We start from the raw sequence: 14,266 nt of genomic DNA on the forward strand, positions 1-14,266 counted from the left end.
GGTCTAAAAACAATGTACATGCCTTAATGAAAAAATACCTTATCGCTAGAAAATGCTAACCACCATCTAAGCCTTCAGTGAATCATAAATACTAATCACATATCACCATAAAAATATAATAATAATGAAAAAGTTTGAAATACTGCAAGAGCTCCAAAGTATGAGACAGAGACACAGAGTGAGGAAATGCTGTTGGGAAAATGATGCTGATAGATTCACTTGACGCAGGGTTTCCACAAACCTCCAATTTGTACAAAACACAATATTTATGAAATGCAATAAAGTGAAGCATAATATAACAAGGTAAGCCTCTGTGTGTGTGAGTGTGTAATTTTTAAATTTTGTTTATAGAGTTTTGGGATGCTTGAAAACTTCACATTTTGTGTAGTGGTTTTCAGCCATCTTTAAAGTTTTCCTCCATTGCTTTTGTGCATCGAATTGTTAAAGCTTATTTAATAATAGAAAACACAGGGCGCCTGGGTGGCTCAGTCGGTTGAGTGTCCGACTTTGGCTCAGGTCATGATCTCACACTCCATGAGTTCGAGCCCCGCATCAGGCTCTGTGCTGACAGCTCAGAGCCTGGAGCCTGCTTCAGATTCTGTGTCTCCCTCTCTTTCTCTGCCTCTCCCCTGCTCATGCTCTGTTTCTCTCTGTCTCAAAAATAAATAAAAACATTAAAAAAATTTAATAATAGAAAACACATAGAACAATGTAACAGAATTAAGTGTCCAGAAATAAACCCATGCATATACAGTCAACTAATATTCAACAAGGGAGCCAAGAGCTTTTGGTGGAGAAAGGACAGTCTCTTTAATAAATGTTGCTGGGAAAACTGGATATTCATAAGCTACACCATTCACAAAAATCAACTCAAAATGTTATTAAACACTTAAATGTAAAACCTGAAGCAGTAAAACTCCTTGAAGATAGGGAAAAGACTCTGACATTGTTCTTGGCAATGATTTTGTGGATACGACACCAAAAGTACAAGCAACAAAAGCAAAAATAAATAAGTGGAATGACATCAAATTAAAAGCTTCTGTGCAGCAAAAGAAATAGTCGATAAAATGAAAAAACCTATGGAATGGGAGGAAATATTTGTAAACCGTAGATGGTAAGGAGTTAATACCATAGATGGTAAGGAGTTAACTCCTGGTAAGGAATTAATATCCAAAATATATAAGGAATACATACAACTCAATAGCAATAATAATAATAATAATAATAACCCAATTTAAAAATAGGCAAAGGACCTAAATAGACATTTTTCCAAAGGAGATATACAAATGGCCAGAAAGCACATGAAAAGGTACTCAACATCATTAATAATTAGTGAAATTTAAATCAAAACCACAATGTGGTATCACCCTACACCTGTCAGAATGGCTATTATCACAAAGACAAGAGATAAGTGCCGGTGAGGATATGGAAAAAAGGGATCTCTTATGCACTGTTGGTGGCAATGTAAATTGGTGCAGCCACTATAAAGGTTCTTCAAAAAATTAAAAATAGAACCACCATATGATCCAGCAATCCCACTTCTGGGTATACATCCAATGGAAATGAAATTACTATCCTGAAGAGATATCTGCAGCCCATGTTCACTGCGGCGTGATTCATAATAGCCAAGACATGGAAACAACTGAACTGTCCATCAGTGGATGAACGGACAAAGAAAAGGTATATATACACAACTGCATATCATTCAGCCATAAAAAAAGAAGGAACTCTTGCCATTTGCAACAACGTGAATGAAACTTGAGGGTATCATGCTAAGTAAAATAAGTCAGAGAAAGACAAATACTATATGATCTCACTTACATGTGAAATCTAAAAAAAAAAAAACAAAACAAAAACAAAACTGAAGTCATAGAAACAGAGAACAGACTGGTTGTTGCTGGGGTGGGGGAAAAGGGTGAAGGTGGTTGAAGGGGACAAACTTTCAGTCATAGGACGAGTAAGTTCCGGGGATGTAACGTACAGCATGGTGACTATAGTTAACAATGCTGTATTGTGTATTTGAAAATTGCCGAGAGAGTAAATTTTAAAAGTTCTCACCACACACACAAAAAATGTGACTATGTGAGGTGACAGATGTGTTAGCGAACCCTACTGTGGTGATCATTTCACAATATATACCTATATCAAGTCGTTATGCTGTATACTTTAAACGTACATAGGGCTATGTGTTTATTATATCTCAATAAAGCTGGACAAAATAATACAAGATTTCAAAAACTCAAGATATTAGAAAAAATGCCATTTAAAATGCATTTCAAAGGACCCTATTTCAGGCCCTAACTGTATTTGGAAACACTTTCCGGCTCATTCATTTCTTGGTCTGGGATTTTTGTTTTGCTACACATCCATTCTTGGCACGTACAGGCCATTGATTGAGGGTCCATTGTATGGACAGCAGATGCCAAGCGCTGAGGGAAATGAGGAAGGACAGAAAGTCCTATGCAAGTTGTCTTTGCATGGTGCCAACCACAATACCATCTGCCATTAGGTACATGACAGATAATAGGTTTTGTATAGTTGTCAAATTAGGCCTTTTAGGAGAACACGAACCCTTAGATCTGATAATAAGAACAGACTCTATGTTCATATTGTAAGCATGAACCTGGTGAGTAGACTGTAGACAAAGGGAAACACAACGGGTTACCGTGTCTAAAAATAAAGGACAGATAGGGACAAGAATCCTTGCTCCACTCTCGGCTAAAAACATCTTTGGAGTAATCTTCCCAACTCCTAAATATAACCCCTGGGATTCTAGACATGCTGACTTCTCATGTGGCCCTTCCTATGTTCTGTAATTTGAAGCTGCCCCCAAGTGTACAGTTGGTCCAAGAACTACGACCTCTTCCTCCTTGGCCTTCTTTTTGGCATCGTCCAGCTTCTTCTTTTTACTTTCAGGCATGAGATCATCTAACCAGCTCAGCTCTCGTTTAGAGAAACAGAGATCCATGACTTTCCTGACAAAGACCAATGCCAAAACCTGAAGAAAAATAAAGACAGGGGATGAAAAGAGCTCATTTTCTTCCCGGAGTTAAAAGCAAAGTCTTATCTTCACAGCACACTAGGACATGTCAAGGAAAATCAAACTAATAATAATAATTAATAATAATAATAATAATAATAATTGCCTGTTACTGAGTGCCTTCTTTGTACCAGATACTAAATATTCACCTTCGTGTTTTATATACAATATTTTATTAAACTATCATAACAACCCTACAACTTAGAAAGCAACCAACTTAATTCCCTCCTTGAAAAGAGAAACCCTTCATCCTCAGATGGCCCTGAGAGTTGCCCTTCCCTGTCATGGGATGAGCAGGAAGGGTTGCTGGGCAGCAGTGGGCTGGAAAGCCTTTGCGGGAGCACAGCTATGGTGAGGCCAGCTGCACCCAGCCCAAGCATGCCTCACCATGGGATGAAGGGACCTTGAAGGATCACCTCAATTCCCTCTGATCCTCTGCCTATACATTTCCCTGCAAACTCCTTGCTTTATGCCTGCATCATGAATCACTAGTGTTTTTTGTCTCCGCCCTCTGGTCTGGCCTGACACTCATTTTATAAATGAGGATACTGAGGCTCAGGGAATAGAAAGTGACTTGCCTCTAATATCTGACAGCTAATTTCCTCAATTTTACAGGACAGGGTGTATCAACTGCTGTTCCACTTTTTTTTCCCCCCGTAAAAGGCCATTTTTGCCAAAGGGGAATTCATAATAACCCAGAACGACCTGCCTGGATTGACAGGTGCTCACTAGCTACATCTGGTGGCTCAGGGAAGGAATGAGGCAAATCAGGCTTACTGCCTTCAATCATATTTCTCCCTCATTTCCATAACTATTTCCCCCAACAAATCCAAAATTGATGGTATCCCTCCCAAGAAGTTGTCAGGAATTTGCTGTTTCTTTAACCAAATGGTCAACCCCTGAATATAACACTTAAATGCAGAAACCTATGCGTACTCTGACAAAATTGAGAAACCCATCAGGAGGTATACATGCAGAAGATTAGAGAAAAAGAATTCCCTGACCCTAGTTTCTTCACCTTTGAATATTCTCCGAGTAAGACAGAGCTCAAAAGTCCCTAAACAAATACCAAACATTAGCCTCATTGACTTTTCTCTCGAGAGGCCCACCCTTTGGGTAGTTTTCAAACAGCCCACAATTCTCAGCGTCCCCGTGACACAGGGTGAGCCAGAGAGAGGAGGCAACAGGAGGAGAAGATGAGACAGTGTGCTGGTCAGGTGGCAAGAATTTCATCACCATCCCAGTGGCAGGAAGCAGCCTATCACCTGTTACACCATACACAGTTCAGCTTCCCTGGTCCCTTTTCCAAAGCCTCTGCTTCAGTTCGAAAGAAGGTACGGATGTCCCAGTCACTTATCAGTGATGGACCAACCTCTTCCTCTCTTCTAGTGGCTTAAAACAATGCATTTCCACCACTTTAGACACTTCTGACTGTAATAAATTCTAAACTGGAACTATAATATGCAAATTATTATAAACATGAAGAATCCTCTCCATGTCAGATTCATGAGAGAGAAGACAGAAGGAAGGAAGGAAGGAAAAAAGGAAGAAGGAAGGAAGGGAGGGAGGAAGGCAGGCTGACGGACTTGAAAGTAAACATGGCAACCTGCTACACACATGTATTCACACCTCAAAGTCCCCAAATAATACTGCTCCTGCAAAAGACAAACAAAAAACTCACCATTAATAAGGGATTCATATCCAGAATATACAGAGAACTCCTAAAACTCAACAACAACAAAAAATCTGATTTAAAAATGGGCAAAAGGGGACGCCTGGGTACCTCAGTTGGTTGAGAGTCTGACTTCAGCTCGGGTCATGATCTTGGTGGTTCACGAGTTCACGCCCCGCATCGGGCTCTGTGCTGACAGCTCAGAGCCTGGAGCCTGCTTCAGATTCTGTGTCTCCCTCTCTCTCTGTTCCTCCCCTGCTCATGCACTGTCTCTCTGACTGTCTGTCTCTCTCTCAAAAATAAATAAAAACATTAAAAACATTAAAAAATAAAAATTAAAAATGGGCAAAGGACTTGAAAAGATAGTTCTCCAAAGAAAATATACAAATAATCAATAAGCACGTGAAAAGATGCTCGGCCCCACTAGGAAATGCAAATCAAAACCACAATGAGATAGCACTTCACACCGGTTAGGATGGCTGTTATCAAACAACAACAACAACAACAACAACAACAACCGAATGAACAAACAAACCAAACAAAAACCCCTCAAACAGAAAACAAACATTGGCAAATTGGAACCCTGTGTACTGCTGGCAGGAATATAAAATGATGCGACTGTTCCTCAAACAAGTAAAAATGGAATTACCATATGATCCAGCAGTCCACTTTTAGGTATATACCTCAAAGAACTGAAAGTGGGAACACAGATATTTGTACAATTCATGTTTACAGGAGCATTATTCCCGATTGCCAAAAATCGGGAGCAATCCAAGAGTCTATCAATGAACAAACAGAAAAACAAAATGTGGCATATACATATATACGTATATATACATAGATACACACATACACATATGTATATACGTATATACATATACATATATATATACGTATATATACATAGGTACACATAGAGGAATATCAGTCAGCCTTTCAAAGAGAAATCCGACGCATGTTACAACATGGATGAGTCCCCGGAGGCATTATGCTAAGTGAAATAAGCCAGCTACAAAAACACAAATACTTTATGGTTCCACCCATACGAGGTACCTAGAGTAGTCAGAGTCATAGAGACAGAAAACAAAATGGTGGTTGCTGGGGACTAGGGGAGGGGGAATGGGGAGTCATCGTTCAATAGGTACAGAGTTTCAGTTGTGCCAGATAAGAACGTTCCGACGTACAGTGGCAACGGTTGCACAGCAATGTAAGTACCTAATGCCACTGAACTATACGCTTGAAAATGGTTAAGATGGTAAATTTTATGTGGTGTGGGTTTCACCACTATTTTCAAAAATAAATAATAATAATTTTTTTAAAACTCACCATCATTGGGAAGACAATGGCAGCCGGAGAGGCCTTGATGACCCAGAGTAGGACAAGGCAGGTCAGCTGAATGAGGGTGAAGAGGTGCACTTTGCGCAGGGGCACGTGCCGAAGATAGATAAAATCTGGCTGGTGCTTTGCAGGCATCCCAAAGAGCTTCAGACGGTCAAAGAACTGAAAGGAGGGAACCGGCATGTGTTTTCAGGAGGTTTCTCTGGGTCAGAAGCCTTGTCAGGCCCGTTCTCGTCTCTTATATCACCCGCTCTGAAAGGTAGGTAATACAGTTTCCACTGGACAGAATGGAAACTGAGTCTCAGAGAGGACAGGTAACTTGGCTAAGGGTTGGTAAATGACAGAATCAAAATTTAAATCCATCTTTTTTTTTTTTAAGATTTTTTTTTTTTAAGTAATCTCTACACCCAATCTGGGGCTTGAACTCACAACCCTGTGATCGAGAGTCACGTGTTTTACCTACTAAGCCAGCCAGGCACCCCTAAATCCATCCTTTCTAATTCTAGAATCAGAAAATGTCTTTCTTCTATCCCACACTGGCTCCTGAGAGATCTTTCTCGGGAGTGCTGAATACAAAATAAGCCAGTTCCATATTTCTGCTTAGTATCAAAACCAAATCTCCTACTTGTTCTTTGAGGAGTCTGGAGCTTTTCATTGATTATTTATAGTAAGAAAATAAAATAAAACTTTATAACATTCTGGAGATAGACTATATGACCAGCGTTATATTAGCAATAGGAAAACAGAGAGCTAGAGGGATTGAATAACCTGCCGAAGGTCACATTAAAACTCCGGGGGTAAGAGTGACCACTGGATATTCCATAAAAACAAAGAGGAACTAGCCGCCAATAGAAGAAGAAACTAAGTTATCATATCATCTGGGGTACCCAAATGATCAGTGCCCAGTCCTGATTTTCCATGCAGAGGACTCAGAGGAATGAGTTGATGGATGGGAAAAGGCAGAGTAGGGCAGGAAGTAATGTCTGCTTACCTGGAGCAGCCCCCACTACTGCCGATCTCTTCACCAGCAGACCCCCAGTTGAGCTCCCTCTCTCACACTGTAGCCTAGCGCTAACACTAGTGTGGTCCATGTGTGGAAGCCAGTTTGGCTCTTGACAAGCCTTTCAGATCTAAGTTACTAGCATCTGACAAAGCACCTAGCAGTTAATACATGCCCAATAATTGTCTGTTGAATAATTAATGGATGACGGGTACCCTGAAATCAAGCCAGGTCATCCTATAAGTCTCTGTACCATCATCATGCCAACTTGACTGTCCAAATGACTTAGCGAATGTCCAAAGAAATATCTAAAATAGCTTAACCAGTAAGACTAGGAAATAGTTTCTCAAGAATGGATTTGTGCTTTTCCGGGAGAGCTCTCCCTCCCTGGTCAGGACAGATGAGCTCCCAGTGCAAAAACACTGCCCTGGCGGAAGCATGCCATACCTGAATTCCTTGTAGAGAAGAAACTCCCATGTAGAGGAAAACTCCATAGAGTACTGGCATTGGGATAAACTGAAGACAAAAGGGCAGAAAGACCAGAAAGTAAATTTGGTACCATAATGCACTCAAGACTACATAAACTTTTAAATCTCCAAGGAAACAAAGTCACAAAATCACCACATAAACATTGCATTAGTTTCTGCTGCCTTTGCATGATTTAGAAGTAGAAGCAAAACCAGAAGCTGACAATGATAACAATTATTTTGTTCTGAAATGAAATGATTACACATATGTGTAATCCAGCCCTAGTTAAATCCTAGGCCTCACATTTTATCTGTCAGGTTCTTTTTCCTCCATGGGGATGGGCAGACACACACACATCCCTCTTGTACAGAACCGATACCTTTCAAATTTTTTCTAATCATACAAGCAATCATCTTAGGGATTTGGTGTATTTTAACATGGACTAAAAAGTTTCCTTTTTGCTAACCAGAGACTTGAGGGTAGAAATGGGGAGGTATCAGAGGGAGAATGATTTGGGGAGAAACAGCAACATTATTATATTGCACTTGAATATATATACGCACCTATCATATCACACCTAGCAATCTAGGTAATCTTCAAGGCAACGCTGTGAGGTAGGGAAATGAGGCCTGTGGAATTAAGGCAAGGGAAGTCTCATAGCTGAAGACTAAACTTGACTTGCTTTTATTCTGAGGCTAAAGAACATTCTCAAACATAATTCTTCTCAGAACTAGAAAGTCCCCATTGGATTTTACGCTGTTTCAACTGTACAGTGAGTAGACATCTCAGTTTGGTGCTAACCTTGCTTGTCGGAACTACTGAATGGTTCTCTGAAAGAATCCTTCTGAGCCAGTTCTAGGAAGGCTAGGCGATGCCTACTCCCATGGCTTCGTGGTTACCTTCCTGGAGGAGCGGCAATCTTTGGGCTCCTCCAGATGCCAGGCAGACCAGAGGTGGGAGCAGGGGCTGGGCTGGGGACAGAGAGTAGGAGGGGGCAGGGGGTATGAGGAGAGGTGGCGAGATTGGGTGGAAAGTAAGGAGCCAGGAAGATGGTTCCAAATCCTTTCCCATTTCTCTCAGTTGTCACCCCTAAATAGCACTTGCAGTGCAGGCTGGGGTGGTTGAAGATTCACCAAAAAAGAAGGGGAAAGGAGGCAAGGGAGCCAAGTAAGTGCTCCAGAATGTTTGGGGTTTGGCGTTACAGCCATAGAACTTTCCTTTTCACCCCATTTTTCCCAGACACAAGCCTTCCACCCACAAAACTAAATATTTTTTTCTCATGTTTGAGGTGTCTGCCATCTTTCAAAAAATCCTCTTTTAACCCCACACCTCACACCAGCCACTGCCTATTTTCCATTCCACTTCACAGAAAAATCTCTTGAAAGAGTTGTCTGCCCACGCTGTCTTTACTTTTCACCTCCTATTTACTCTTCACTCCCCTGTAATTCAGCCTCTGCCCTATCACTCCACTGAATCTGCTCTTGTCAAGTCATGTTAGGCCTCCTCATTGCCAAATCCAATGGCTTGGTTTAGTCTTCATCTTTCTAGACAGTTTCTAACCAATCCCTCCTTCTGGAAAAATTCCCCTCGTTTGGCTTCCCTGACACCACGCCCTCCTGGTTTCCCTTCTACCTTCCTGGCAGCTCCTTCTGAGTCTGTGTTGCTGTCTCCTCCTCTACCCAACTTCTAAATATTGGAGCTCCTTCGACTCTGCTCTTCTCTCTGGTCCTACTTCTGTTTTACATCTACCCTGCTCCCTGAGCCATCTGATCTACTCCCATGGCTTTCAATACCACTAACTGCTATTGACTTCCACATTTATATTTTTAATCCAGAGCCTCCCTCTAGCTTTTTCACTCAGTTGCTTCCTGGATATCTCACCCAAAATCTGCCCATAGACCCACCACCTCTCACAAAATCATTTCCTCCTTCAGGCAGTCTTCTCCATCTTAAATATCACTACTCTCCATCCAGATGGTCAAGTCCAAAACCTGGAAGGCACTTTGATCTTTCCATTTTCCACACTCCATTCCACATCCAGTCAACCGGCAAGATCCTTGGATCTGCCTCCAAGATACACAGAAGACATGCCTTTTATCCAGCCCTACTACAACCTTCTTTAGCCAAGTCACCATCATCTCCCACCTATAATATAGCCTCACTAGTCTCTCTGTTTTTCCCAACCCTAAAAACTTATTCTCTAGACATCGCCAGAGTGATCTTTTAAAAATACTAAATGGGGGAGGGGGGTGCCTGGGTGGCTAAGTTGGTTGGGGGTCCAACTCTTGATTTCGGCTCAGGTCATGATCTCACAGTTCATGGGACTGAGTGCCACATCGGGGTCCGCACTGACAATGTGGAACCTGCTTGGGATTCTCTTTTTCCCTCTCTCTCTGTCCCTCCCCGGCTTGCACGCATGCTCAAAATAAATAATAAATGTTTTTTAAAAAGAAAAACAAAACTAATAAATAAAAATACTAAATAGATCATGTCCCTTGCCTGCTAAAACTCTTCAAAGGTTACCTTTACCAGACTCAACAAGGCCCTGCACGATCTGCCCCCACCTAGTCTTCACTCTCATCTCATTGTGTTCCTGCCTTGAGCCACATGGCCCTGATATTTCTTTTTCTTTTTTAATTTTTTTCATGTTTTTATTTATTTTTGAGACAGAGAGAGACAGAGCATGAGCAGGGGAGGGGCAGAGAGAGAGGGAGACATAGAATCGGAAGCAGACTCTAGGCTCTGAGCTGTCAGACAGAGTCCGATGTGGGGCTCCAACTCACGGACCACGAGATCATGACCTGAGCTGAAGTCGGACGCTTAACTGACTGAGCCACCCAGGCGCCCCGGCCCTGATATTTCTTAGTATACATATCACTCCTTCCCATCTCAGGGCCTGCCTAGACTGCTTCTCTCCCTTCCCCCATGCCATCTCCCACCATCCATGGCATGACCAGTTCCATCTCATCTTAAATACCATCTCTGCAGAGAGGCCTTCTCCGACCACACGGACTAAAACAGCACTCCCTTAATTCTCTATAGCACCAGAGAGCACCAAATATTTCCATTAATCATTTATCATATTCTATAATTACTATGTTTGTTTTCTTTCTTTTCTTATCCTCCCCCTCCTCTTTTTTTTTTTTAAGATTTTATTTTTAAGTAATCTCTACACCCAACATGGGGCTTCAACCCACCACCCCAAGATCAAGAGTCGCACCCCTCACTGACTGAGCCGGCCAGGCGCCCCTCGTTTTTGTGTTCTTAACTAAATTCCTTTTTTTTTTTTTTAATTTTTTTAATGTTTATTTATTTTTGAGACAGAGAGAAACAGAGCATGAGTGGGGGTGGGGCAGAGAGAGAGGGAGACACAGAATCCGAAGCAGGCTCCAGGATCTGAGCTGTCAGCACAGAGTCCAATGTGGGGCTCGAACCCACCAACTGTGAGATCATGACCTGAGCCAAAGCTGGATGCTTAACTGAGCCACCCAGGTGCCCCTCTTAACTAACTTCCTTATCTGCTTTACTCTGCTAGAGTTAGCTCTTTCAGGACAGATATTTGTACATGTATCTGTTTGACTATCACTGTATTCCCAGAATTCCTGACACAAATCAGGCAGTCAATATCCATCTAACGAGTGAATGAATAATTACCTTTAATATGGCCGTCATGAAGACTGAGCAGCCCATCAGCACAAAGATCATAAGGCCCGTCACTCTTTGTTCTCGGATGCCCAAGAACTTGGGTTGTTCTCCAGGAGCAGAGCACTCAGATTCTAGTTTGAGGCTGTTCACATGTGTGATGGACAGGACAGTTGCCGCCACAAACCAGGGCAAGCCCATGATGGAGCAGACACCCAGCATGATGGCCACCATCAGCAGGTCCAGGTGGTAGCCACAGCCTTTCTGTGGGGAAACAGAGTCTCTGTCACCACCAATGGGCTGGCTGAAGTGGGGCACAGAACAGTGAGCTAAGAGCCTCAGGCCCAAAGCAGGAGGGAGTGTATGGGTAAGAAAGAAGGGGTCCAGAGATCCCAGATGAGTCTTCCAGCCCCTCCTGGTTTGGAGGGAACAGAGAAGAAAAAGAGAAACTACCCTGTCGTATACATGCCATATCCATTTTTCATTCAAGTGCCCCCAGATTTCACCCTGAGTCTCATGCATTCAAAGATTCATCCTTTCTTGGCAGAGTAACCAGAGGCCAAGGCACACCTTGACCATTCTAGTGGTAGACAATATAGGAGTTGGAGGTAAATGGCTCCACACAAACACCCCCAGATCCTTGCCAAATATGGATTTGCCTACTCTAAGTAAGGAAAGAACAGAGATGAAGGCATGAAGCCTCTCACCGATAAATGTGCTGGACTCAAACCTACCTCCTTGGAATCCTTGGACTCAAGGTTCAGTCTGGAAACTCCAGTAACGGACACCAATGGGAGAATACTTGACTCTCGGAAACAGTGGCCCAAGCCCTGACCTGAACCTCAGAAAGACAAGCCAGTATAGGGACCACAAGGAACAGTGCCCACCCACCTGCCGCACAGGTTTGAGAGGAAACTAACAGAGTCCAAGCTCCTTTCACACCATTTCATCATGTTCTACTCTGGTTTCATCTCCAAACAAATCTTTGTCACTAATTGAGGAATCAGAACCTCTGGAAACATTTTATGAGCTCCTTCTATGACTGCTTTTATCCAGGTTCTATAGTTCCTTGTCTAAAGGGGCTTACCCTAAAAAAAACAAAAAAGGAACCGGCTACCATTCGTCCTTCTAGGTCAGAACTTTTCGTTACCTTGAGCTTGTGTTCCTTCCTGTTAATGATGACAGCTGTGATCTGCTGGTCCATGAATATTAAGATAGTACAGAGAAGAGCTGGGATAATTGCAGCTATCACAGTCCACCAGGGATTGGGGCCAATGGGACTAATAATCCACCCTCGATCATCTCTTGTTGGCTAAAGGGGAAAAAACAAAGTTTTGTTTTGTACTTTAACTATAGTCATTAGGGCAAAGGAGATTAAACTGAATCACAATATCCATATTGTTTTTACTCCTAAATGAGAATCCTAACAACAACAACAACAACAACAAAAAGTCAAGAAAGTAAGTCCTTAGTAGCAACTTCTTAGGAAATCTATGACCTTGTTCCAAATCCTCTTTGAGTCAATCCTCGATTATCAACTTCCTGGGAAACACTCATTAATACTTCACTTCCTGCCCCTACTCTCCAAACCCGCCACCACCTTTAACTTAACATTAGCCCAAGTAAAATAACAAGTCTATTGCCAAAAAAGAATTTAACACAATTATAATTAAAGCAAATATAAATAATTTAGTATCTTTTTTTTTTTTTTAACGTTCTATTTATTTTTGAGACAGGGAGAGACAGAGCATGAACAGGGGAGGGTCAGAGAGAGGGAGACACAGAATCCGAAACAGGCTCCAGGCTCTGAGCTGTCAGCACAGAGCCTGACGCGGGGCTTGAACTCACAGACCGTGAGATCGTGACCTGAGCCGAAGTCGGCTGCTTAACCGACTGAGCCACCCAGGCGCCCCAAATATAAATAATTTAGAATATCCTCCTCATTGCTCCCCTCCAGAAGCCATATAATGCATGTCTACAGCACAAATAAAGGCAAAGTAGAGCCAGTTGCATGGAATCTCATGGGCTTAGATTGCGTCGGCCCAGGGGCCTTCTCCCATCAGCAGTAAAACAGGAGCCCAGGTACTAGAGATTTGAGAGAGGAGCCCAAGACTACTGAACTTGGGGCTTGTTTAATCTAGGACCCTCTCCAATGCTCCTATAAGACCACTACTGTTCATAAATCTTATTTGGGTGTTCATGACATACCTAAACTCTCTTAGGGTACTTTTGACATCCTCAAACTCCCCCAGGTACTCTGGGGAAGAAAAGTTCCCCTTGTTTGGCAAGTAGTAATGGAAGATGAAAGGCTGGGCATACAAACTGGCTCAGAATTGAACCAAATTCAATGAACAAAGCAAAGACTGTTGCATCCAAAGTACTTGGTTCCCCATGGGTCGTGACTCTAGGATTCAAAGACTCTTCAACAATGTCACCAGATCCCAAATCATGAATGGGCTAAGTTCTGAAAGTTTATAGGATCTATGTCTCCTTAGTAACAATGGTCTATGTGACAGTTAAGTTCTTAGGCTAACACAAAAATTTACTAAACTCTGACTGACATTAACACATTAACACTAGCCTTCAGACTGGGTTTTCATCACTGGGGGCCATGTGGTATAACAGGGAAGGAAAGAAGGAAGAAAATTTCTCCTCTGCTTCCTGAAAGCAAGGCCTGCCAACAAGCAGCATTGTCTTTGACATTCTCCCATTTTCTCTTCCCATCTCTCCCCTACCTCCCGGGGGCCTTCTTCCCAGATGTCCCAGAAATTCAGCACTTTCTGACTATCGAAGCCTACCCATCAGGGAACCTTTCCAAGGACTGCTTAAGGTTCTCAAATTACTTATTTTTACACAAAATCCATTCCTCCTGGAGGGCTGACCTCAGCTAGGTATTAGAAAGAAAGCTGATTGCGCTCATTCACACAAAGCTGAGAATGACATATTCGCAAAGGAATTATATTTTTAAGAAGGGTGTTTTTCAATCCACAAATTTCTAGCTGATGGCATTTCCGTGCATTTAACGAAATAAAATAAAAAATCTTCAGGCAATATGGAAAGAGATATTTTTAACCGGGCCTATTTCAGGGAGGGAGGGAGGGAGGGA

The 14,266-nt window shown here is 42.2% G+C and overlaps 1 protein-coding gene across 10 annotated transcripts in view; it reads right to left on the reverse strand.

The window, feature by feature from the left end:
- SLC4A8 (solute carrier family 4 member 8) overlaps window positions 1-14,266 on the reverse strand; it is an 80,162-nt gene that overhangs the window by 12,046 nt on the left and 53,850 nt on the right. For 7 of the 10 annotated variants that reach the window (XM_040488086.1, XM_040488094.1, XM_040488087.1 and 4 more), the window contains 5 exons: window positions 12,311-12,472; window positions 11,173-11,424; window positions 7,498-7,566; window positions 6,039-6,212; window positions 2,861-2,998 (listed from right to left, as the gene is read on the reverse strand). In XM_040488086.1, coding sequence (XP_040344020.1) covers window positions 2,861-2,998; window positions 6,039-6,212; window positions 7,498-7,566; window positions 11,173-11,424; window positions 12,311-12,472 — 795 coding nt within the window. Of the gene's footprint in view, window positions 1-1,367; window positions 1,375-2,857; window positions 2,999-6,038; window positions 6,213-7,497; window positions 7,567-11,172; window positions 11,425-12,310; window positions 12,473-14,266 lie in introns of all 10 variants that reach the window. The other 3 variants (XM_040488092.1, XM_040488091.1, XM_040488093.1) reach the window with 2 other exon arrangements.

Source organism: Herpailurus yagouaroundi, unplaced genomic scaffold (assembly GCF_014898765.1).
Source record: "Herpailurus yagouaroundi ecotype Mexico unplaced genomic scaffold, PumYag 166, whole genome shotgun sequence".
Lineage (NCBI taxonomy): Eukaryota > Metazoa > Chordata > Mammalia > Carnivora > Felidae > Herpailurus > Herpailurus yagouaroundi.